The sequence below is a fragment of the Theropithecus gelada genome, chromosome 10 (genome assembly GCF_003255815.1).
Source record: "Theropithecus gelada isolate Dixy chromosome 10, Tgel_1.0, whole genome shotgun sequence".
Lineage (NCBI taxonomy): Eukaryota > Metazoa > Chordata > Mammalia > Primates > Cercopithecidae > Theropithecus > Theropithecus gelada.
The window spans coordinates 7,534,882-7,544,514 of NC_037678.1; the positions used below are offsets into that span (position 1 = coordinate 7,534,882).

Below are 9,633 nucleotides of genomic sequence, written 5' to 3' on the forward strand. Positions count from 1 at the left end.
GGTTTTTTTTTTTTTTTTTTTTTTTTGAGACAGAGTCTCGCTGTGTCGCCCAGGCTGGAGTGCAGTGGCCGGATCTCAGCTCACTGCAAGCTCCGCCTCCCGGGTTTTTACGCTATTCTCCTGCCTCAGCCTCCCGAGTAGCCGGGACTACAGGCGCCTGCCACCTCGCCCGGCTAGTTTTTCGTATTTTTTAGTAGAGACGGGGTTTCACCGTGTTAGCCAGGATGGTCTCGAACTCCTGACCTCGTGATCCGCCCGTCTCGGCCTCCCAAAGTGCTGGGATTACAGGCTTGAGCCACCGCGCCCGGCCTATTATTATTAGTTTTTTTAGACAGAGTCTTGCTCTGTCACCCAGGCTGGAGTGCAGTGGCGTGATCTCGGCTCACTGCACCCTCCGCCTCTCGGGTTCAAGTGATTCTCCTGCCTCAGCCCCCCGAGTAACTGGGGTTATAGGTGCGTACCACCACACCTGACTGGGGTTTTTAGTAGAGATGAGGTTTCACCACGTTGGCCAGGCTGGTCTCGAACTCCTGACCTCAGGTGATCCTCTCACCTTGGCTTCTCAAAGTGCTGGGATTACAGATGTGAGCCACCATGCCTGGACTGTCTTTTTTTTTTTTTTTTTTTTTTTGAGACAGAGTCTCACTCTGTCGCCCAGGCTGGAGTGCAGTGGCCGGATCTCAGCTCACTGCAAGCTCCGCCTCCCGGGTTCACGCCATTCTCCTGCCTCAGCCTCCCAAGTAGCTGGGACTACAGGCGCCCGCCACCTCGCCCGGCTAGTTTTTTGTATTTTTTTAGTAGAGACGGGGTTTCACTGTGTTAGCCAGGATGGTCTCGATCTCCTGGCCTCGTAATCCGCCCGTCTCGGCCTCCCAAAGTGCTGGGATTACAGGCTTGAGCCACCGCGCCCGGCCTGGACTGTCTTTTAAAATGTGGTTAATTCTCCTTTTATCTGCTTTGAGTCAGTGATGTTTGCTCGAGCAGTTAGTAGGCTGATTTTGTTTTAGTTCATGGTTCTCACTTTATACTTAGAAAATGAAATTACAGTCTCCTAACAATGTAATACATTTGGGTATTTTCTAGCCCTTTGCCTTCAAAGGCAAGCATTGTATGGGGAATTAATTTTCAGGGATGGCAAAACAGGAAGAGCTCAGAACTGGCTCAGAACATGTGGGCTGGGGGCCCAGCCCCATCCCAGCCCAGGAGGAAAGCTCGGCCAAGTAACTGCTTCTCTGAGCCCGGCCTCCTCTGTGAAATGGAATGATAATGGCAGCTTCTCAAGGTTGTTGGAGAGTTATGGGTGTGGTGCTTTTACACTGCAGTGTGCAGCCCAGGCGCGTCTTAGGCTGGCTTCCAAAGGAAAAACTGAGGTAGAAGTCAGCAAGCTGATGTTGCTGCAATGGAGGCCTCCGCCCACCCCGGGGTGCTGTGGAGCGGGGGTGGCCCTGCAGGGCTGTCCTGGAGGGAGCAGGGCCTGACACATGGCGTCAGCCAGACATGGTATGCTGTTGCCCTTGGGGAAGGCTTTCACCCTGGATTAGGCAGCTCCCTCAAGCCAAGGGCACTCCCAGTGAGGGTGGGTCTCAGCTGGAAGAACGAGTGCCTTGGTCTTGAAGGGTATCCCGGCAGCACTCCACAGCCTGTGCTGTGAGGCATAAATGATTAAGCCCGAGAGTCTTAGGGAGATGAGCATTTAAAAATACCCACGTAAGGCCAGGACGGTGACTCACAGTGCAATGAGCCGAGATCATGCCGTTGCACTCCAGCCTGGGCGACAGAGTGAGACTCTATCTCAAAAGAAAAAAAACCCCACATAATAGGAGGCCCAGGCAGCCAGGCACAGTGGCTCATGCCTGTAATCCCAACACTTTGGGAGGCCAAGGCAGGAGGATCGCTTGAGGCCAGGAGTTCACGACCAGTCCGGGCAACATAGTGAGACCTCTTCTCTAAAAAAATTTAAAAATCAGCCAGGCATGGTGGCACGTGCCTGTAGTCCCAGCTACTTGGGAGGCTGAGGTGAGAGGCTCGCTTAAGCTCAAAAGGTCAAGGCTGCAGTACACCAAAGTCATGCCATTGCACTCCAGCTTGGGGGACGGAGTGAGACCCTATCTTAAAACAAAATGGAAAATAGCTGGCCCAGATCTCCCTGGGGTAAGGGTCCAGACGTTTGCCTTGTTGCTGCATGCCCACACCCAGGGGGCACTCCAGAAATGCTTGGGGGATGCAACGGTTCCACGGGGTTCCTCTGGGGTGCATAACCTGAGGGATGCCTGCTCGCTTTCCTGTCACCAGGAGGACTACAACCACATCCATGGGGGCAAGTGGACAGTGAGCAACCTGCGGCTGTACCTGGAGAGCACCCGCGGCAAGGAGGTGACCAGCAAGCTGTTCGACGAGATCCATTGGATCATCGTGCAGTCCTTGAAGGCTGTGGCGGTGAGTTTGCTGTGGGCGGGGGAGCCAGCTCCCAGGGCATGTTTGGGAGTCGGGGGGCTTGCTGTTCTTGTTACAAATACCTGTTTTCAGCTGTGCACAGTGGCTCACGCCTGTAATCCCGGCATTTTGGGAGGCTGAGGCAGGCAGACCACCTGAGGTCAGAAGTTTGAGACTAGTCTGGCCCACATACATGGTGAAACCCTGTCTCTACTTAAAGTACAAAAATTAGCCAGGCGTGGTGGCATGCACGTGTAATCCCAGCTACTTGGGAGGCTGAGGCAGGAGAATCGCTTGAATCCAGGAGGTGGAGGTTTCAGTGAGCGGAGATCAGACCACTGCGCTCCAGCCTGGGTGATAGAGTGAGACTCTGTCTCAAAAAACAAAGAACAGGCCGGGCACATTGGCTCATGCCTGTAATCCCAGCACTGAGAGGCTGAGGTGGGCGGATCACCTGAGGTCAGAAGTTCAAGACCAGCCTGGCCATGGTGAAACCATATCTCTACTAAAAACACAAAAAATTATCTGGGCATGGTGGTGCGCACCTGTAATCCCAGCTACTCAGGAAGCTGAGGCAGGAGAATTGCTTGAATCCGGGAGGCGGAGGTTGCAATGAGGCAAGATCGCGCCATTGCACTCCAGCCTGGGCGCCAAGACGGAAACTCTGTCTTCAAGATTGCGCTCCAGTCTGGGCAACAAGAGCAAAACTCTGTCTCAAAAAAAAAAAAAAAAAAAAAAAAAAAAGCCTGTTTTGATGTTCTTGCCGCCTGCACGTCTGCCAGAGGCTGCGGTTTTTTCGGGGAGAGAAAGGGGCCAGCTTCCAGCCCAGTGCCGCCCTGGGGTGAGCTGGGCTAGCCTCTCAGGTGTAGCCACAGGCCCCGGCCCCTTCACTCCTCTTATACCCACTAAGTCAATAATAACTATTTTGACATAAAGTGATATATTGGAGATGCACTTCCAGCAGCCTTTTGTCTGTAGATGTCCTGACTTTAGTATTTCATAGATATTTTGTACTGGAAATAGCATGCCTCTTCTTTTTTTTTATCTTCTCATTTTTTGTTTATTTGCTGGTTTGCAGTTGGCATTTGTGTTTTGCTTTACAGTGTTAAAGCAGGTGCACATCTATTTTCAAGGAAGAGGAGAGAAACGAACATTTGAGCACCAGCAAGCTGGCTACTATTAGTATTTCCCGGGCCGGGCACTGTGGCTCACGCCTGTAATCCCAGGACTTTGAGAGGCCGAGGTGGAGGATCACGTAAGCCCACAAGTTTGAGACTTGTGGTAACAAAGCAAGACCCTATTTTTTGTTTTGTTTTGTTTTTGTTTTTGAGGCAGAGTCTCATTCTGTCACCCAGGCTGAAATGCAGTGGCACAATCTTGGCCCACTGCAACCTCCAATTCCCTGGTTCAAGCGATTCTCCTGCCTCAGCCTCCCAAGTTCCTGGGATTACAGGCATGTGCCACAACGCCCAGCTAATTTTTGTATTTTTAATATAGACAGAGTTTCACCATATTGGCCAGGCTGCTCTCGATCTCCTGACCTCATGATCTCCCCACCTCGGCTTCCCAAGGTGCTGGGATTACAGATGTGAGCCTCTGCACCTGGCCAAGACCTGCTTTTTTTTTTTTTTTTTGTGAGACAGAGTCTCACTCTGTCACCCAGGCTGGAGTACAGTGGTGCGATCTCGGCTCACTGCAAGCTCCGCCTCCCAGGTACAAGCGATTCTCCTGTCTCAGCCTCCCGAGTAGCTGGGATTACAGGCACGAACCACCACACGCCGCTAATTTTTTGTATTTTTAGTAGAGACGGGGTTTCACCATGTTGGCCAGGCTGGTCTCGAACTCCCGACCTCAGGTGATCCACCGCCTCAGCCTCCCAAAGTGCTGGGATTACAGATATCAGCCACTGCACCCAGCCAGGTTTCTTTTGTTTGTTTGTTTGTTTGAAGTGACAGATTCTTGCTGTGTCACCCAGACTGGAGTGTAGTGGCGTGTTCATGGCTCACTGCACGCCACCACTCCTCATGGCACTCTTCTTCCTCCCAGCCTCCAGCCGTCCCGAGTAGCTGGGACTGCAGGCACATACCACCACACCCAGCTAAATGTTTTATTTCTTGTAGAGGCGGGGGTCTCACTGTGTTACCCAGGCTGGTCTCAAACTCCTGGGATCAAGTGATCCTCTCACCCTGGCCTCCCAAAGTGCTGGGATTACGGGCATGAGCCACCGCACCCAGCCTCAGGTGATGTTATTTATGTATCTGGAGAACAGTTAATCTAATGTGTATCTAGGTGAAACGGAATCAAAAATTACAAAGGAAATTCAAAAATTTGTATATAAATGGATTTACTTTTGTCACTGGGAACAGAGGTTAATAGTCTGGCACCCGGATCCCTAAGGGCCTGGGAAGGGGTGACAGGCAGCCTGGGGGACAGTTTGTGTTTGTCTGTGATAAGCCTGCACAGACCTTCACTGCAGGTTCTGGGCTTGGAGCTGGACACCCGTCCACTCTGATGACAGTGTCACGCTGGCAGAGGGGTTGGGTGCTAGTCAAGCCTCTGATGAGTGAGATGCAGAGATGCCCGTTATGGTTCCATCAGTTCCCTCTATCAGGCTGATGAAAGTGTCCAGTCTCTGAGCTCTGCGGGAGGAAGAGGGAGAGGAGGGAAGGAAGCATTTGTGGTGGAGGGTGGGAACCCTTGCTGTGGGAGGTCGGGACCGTGGGATGATCCTGCTTGTTTCTGAGGCGTTGGTCTCGGCTGCGCCCTTCGATGCTGGCCATGTCACCCACTGGTCACTCTCTCTCCAGCCGGTGATGAACAATGACAAGCACTGCTTTGAATGCTATGGCTATGACATCATCATTGACGACAAGCTGAAGCCCTGGCTGATCGAGGTAACCACGGGAGCACCCACACCCGGTCACACCACACACCACCCCTGACATGCTTCTGCCCCGACTCGGGCCCAGCGGACCCCCAGGCCCTGGATGTTTCTCAGGCCAGGCAGGAAAGGGACCGATGTTCAGGTTTGATGGTTTGCTGATAGTTAAATTATAAGCACATTCCTGCACTGCTCCCCTCCCGGAGCCCAGCCCACGACAGGGAGCTGTGGCGCATCTCACGTGAACTTGGTGGTGACGACACCTCCCGGGTGCCTCTGGGCCAGTCCATCCTCCCTCAGTCCTGCACCCTGTCCCCCGGGTCCTCCCCTGCCCTCATGGATGACAGTGTTCCCGTCTAGGAAAGCAGCTCACAACCTTGGCAGCCCTTGGCCAGCAGGAGCACGCTCCTGAGGGAAGGAACGCCTCTGCTGTTCTTCAGCATCTATGAAGGTCGAGTTTGGAAGTGGCCTCTGCCTCTTTCAGTGGGTGGAGAGGATGTCATGGTGGCTGTCTATTTAGCACTGCCTCCTGACACCAAGCCTGGCTGGCGCGACCTCAGCCACAGTGGGCGCTGGCACACTTATCAGAGGCCCCAGCTTCAAACCCACCTTGCCCAACTGTTGCCCTGGAGCCAGGAGGAGGAACTTCAGGCCTCCGAGGGGACAAAAGAACTCCGGCTCTATTGGTTATTGGTTCATCTCCCCGCATGGCCTCCCGACCAAGTTCATTTGCCAGTGCACTGCTTGGGCCCTTCATCTCGGTCACATTTTGAGCCAGGACACCTGAGTCCACAATAGCAGGTTGTAGGGCGTGGTTCCCTGTGGGTAGAGTCATGGGAACCCCTGCAGGAAGCTGCTGGAAAAGCCAAGTGAGCTGGTTCCATCGTGGCATTTTCCAGGCAACTCCTTATGCCGCCAAAGCTGTGTGTGTGAGCCGGGAATAGATCGTCAGTGTTTGTACTTTCTTGTCCTCCATGTTAAACAGAATAACTTGAGGCCGGGCGCGGTGGCTCACTCCTTTAATCCCAGCACTTTGGGAGGCTGAGGCGGGTGGATCACCTGAGGTCAGGAATTCAAGACCAGCCTGGCCAACATGGCAAAATGCCGCCTCTACTAAAAATAAAAAAATTGGCCAGGTGTGGTGGTGCGCACCTGTAATCCCAGCTACTGGAGAGGCTGAGGCAGGAGAATCGCTTGAACTTGGGAGGCTGAGGTTGCAGTGAGCTGAGATCGCGCCACGCGCCACTGCATTCCAACCTGGGTGACAGAGGGGAGACTTTGTCTCAAAAAAAAGAAAACAAACCAAACAAACAAAAAAATAGAGTAACGTGAATGGAAGTCTCTCCTGCATGAACTATAATCTTAATTGTGAACATTACTTTTTTTTTTTTCTTTTTTTGAGCTGGAGTCTCGCTCTGTCACCAGGCTGGAGTACAGTGGCACAATCTCGGCTCACTGCAACCTCCGCCTCCTGGGTTTAAGCAATTCTCCTGCCTCAACCTCCTGAGTAGCTGGGATTACAGGCTTGTGCCATCATGCCCAGCTAATTTTTGTATTTTTAGTAGAGACGGGGTTTCACCATGTTGGTCAGGCTGGTCTCGAACTCCTGACCTTGTGATCTGCCCGCCTCAGCCTCCCAAAGTGCTGGGATTACAGGTGTGAGCCACTGCACCTGGCCCTACTTCTTAATAACAATTCTGTTTTTTTGTTTTGTTTTGTTTTGTTTTTGTTTTTTTGAGACGGAGTCTCACTCTGTCGCCTAGGCTGGAGTACAATTGCGCAATCTTGGCTCACTGCAACCTCTGCCTCTTAGGTTCAAGCAATTCTCCTGCCTCAGCCTCCTAAGTAGCTGGGACTACGGGTGCATGCTGCCACCCCCGGCTAATTTTTTGTATTTTAGCAGAGACAGGGTTTCACCATGTTACCTAGGCTGGTCTCAAACCCCTGAGTGCTCAGGCAATCTGCCTGCCTTGGCCTCCCAAAGTGCTAAGAGGACAGGCATGAGCCACCATGCCTGGCCAACAATTCTTTTTTTTTCCTTTTTTTTTCCTTTTTTTTTTTCTGTCTCGAGACAGGGTCCCACTCTGTGGCCTAGGCTGGAGGCAATGGCATAATCATAGCTCACTGCAGCCTCCAGCTTCTGGACTTAAGTGATTCTCCTGCCTCAGCCTCCCAAGTAGCTGGGATTACAGGCATGCGCCACCATGCCTGGCTAATTTTTTTTTTTTTTTTTTTTTTTAGAGATGGGGTCTCACTATGCTGCTTAAGCTGGAGTTTTTTTGTGTGTTTTTTATTTGTTTGTTGTTTGTTTTTTGAGATGGAATTTCACTCTTGTTGCCCAGACTGGAGTGCAATGGCGCCATCTTGGCTCACCACAACTTCTACCTCCTGGGTTCAAGCGATTCTCCCGCCTCAGCCTGCAGAGTAGCTGGGATTACAGGCATGAGCCACCATGCCTGGCTAATTTTGTATTTTTAGTAGAGACAGGGTTTCTCCATGTTGGTCAGGCTGGTCTCGAACTCCTGACCTCAGGTGATCCGCCCATCTTGGCCTCTCAAAGTGCTGGGATTACAGGCGTGAGCCACCACGCCCAGCCGCCTAAGCTGGTTTTGAACTCCTGGGCTCAAGTGATCCTCCTGCCTTGGCTTCCCAAAGTGCTGGAATTACAAGTGTGAGCAACTGCTCCCAGCCTTTTTTTTTTTTCGTTTTAGGGGGCACATATCCAGGTTTGTTACATGGATATATTGCAGAATGCTGGGCTTTGGGCTTCTCTTGAACCCGTCACCCAAATAGTGAACATAGTATTCAATAGGGAGTATTTAAACCCTCGCCGCCTTCTTCTCTCTCCCCTCTTTTGCAGACCCTAGTGTTTTGGGTATTTTTTATTTTTATTTTTATTTCTTTTTTTTGAGACAGAGTCCTGCCTTGTCGGCCAGGCTGGAGTGCAGTGGCATGATCTCAGCTCACTGCCAACCTCCACCTCCTGAGTTCAAGCAATTCTCGTGCCTCAGCCTCCCAAGTAACTGGGATTATAGGTAACTGCCACCACGCCTGGCTAACTTTTGTATTTTTAGTAGAGATGGGGTTTTACCATGTTGGTCAGGCTGGTCTCAAACTCCGGACCTCAAGTGATCCGCCCACTGCAGCCTCCCAAAGTGCTGGGATTACAGGCTTGAGCCACCACGCCTGGCCTGGGTTGTTTTTTTTGGTTTGTTTTTTGTTTTTAAGAGACCAAGTCTCGCTCTGTGGTCCAGGCTGGAGTGCAATGTCACCATCATTGCTCGCCGCAGCCTTGAACTCCTGGGCTCAAGTGATCATCTCACCTCAGCCTCCTGTGTAGCTGGGACTAGAGGTGTGTGCCACTCTTCCCAGCTAATTTTTTATTCTTTTTTGTAGAGATGGGGTCTTGCTGTGTTGCCTAGGCTAGTCTCGAACTCCTAACTTCAAGCGATCCTTCCACCTCAGCCTCCCAAAGTGCTGGGGTTATAGTTGTGAGCCACTGCACACAGCCTAAAACAATTCTTTTTTTTGTGTGTTTTTTTTTTTTTTTTGAGACGGAGTCTCACTCTGTCGCCCAGGCTGGAGTGCAGTGGTGCGATCTCGGCTCACTGCAACCTCCACCTCCTGGGTTTAAGCGATTCTCCCGTCTCAGCCTCCCGAGTAGCTGGGATTACAGGTGCCTGCCACCACGCTTGGCTCATTTTTTTAAATTTTTAGTAGAGATGGGGTTTCACCATGTTGGCCAGGCTGGTCTCAAACTCTTGACCTCGTGATCCACCTGCCTCAGCCTCCCAAAGTACTAGGATTACAGGCGTGAGCCACCATGCCTGGCCCCTAATAACAATTCTTAGTCTTCATGTGTTCATAATAAGAATTACAGTATTATGGTATATTACAGTGGTCATTTTGAGGACAATGAGATCTGTGCAATTCTTTGGCACAGTACATATTCGGTACCCTGCTAGCAGCATAGACAGGCAGTCTGACTGGGAGAAACCTGAACAGCTTACAGATTTGCTCCCTCTAATCCCCCATGACCTGAAACAACTAACCGAGGTCATTAGAACTGTGCCTAAAATGTGAGTAAATAAGTAGTGACTGGCCGGGCACAGTGGCTCACACCTGTAACCCCAGCACTTTGGGAGGCCAAGGCAGGCAGATCCCCTGAGGTCAGGGGTTCGAGACCAGCCTGACCAACATGGTGAAACCCTGTCTGTACTAAAAATACAAATATTAGCCGGGCGTGGTGGTGGACGCCTGTAATCCCAGCTACTCAGGAGGCTGAGGCAGGAGAATTTTTTTTTTTTTTTTTTTTTTTT

The 9,633-nt window shown here is 51.5% G+C and overlaps 1 protein-coding gene across 1 annotated transcript in view; it reads left to right on the forward strand.

The window, feature by feature from the left end:
• The window catches only part of TTLL1 (tubulin tyrosine ligase like 1), a 43,339-nt gene that overhangs the window by 24,761 nt on the left and 8,945 nt on the right, over nucleotides 1-9,633 (forward strand). Inside the window, exons 8-9 of the mRNA XM_025399208.1 lie at nucleotides 2,293-2,436; nucleotides 5,241-5,327. Coding sequence (XP_025254993.1) covers nucleotides 2,293-2,436; nucleotides 5,241-5,327 — 231 coding nt within the window. The remainder of the gene's footprint in view (nucleotides 1-2,292; nucleotides 2,437-5,240; nucleotides 5,328-9,633) is intronic.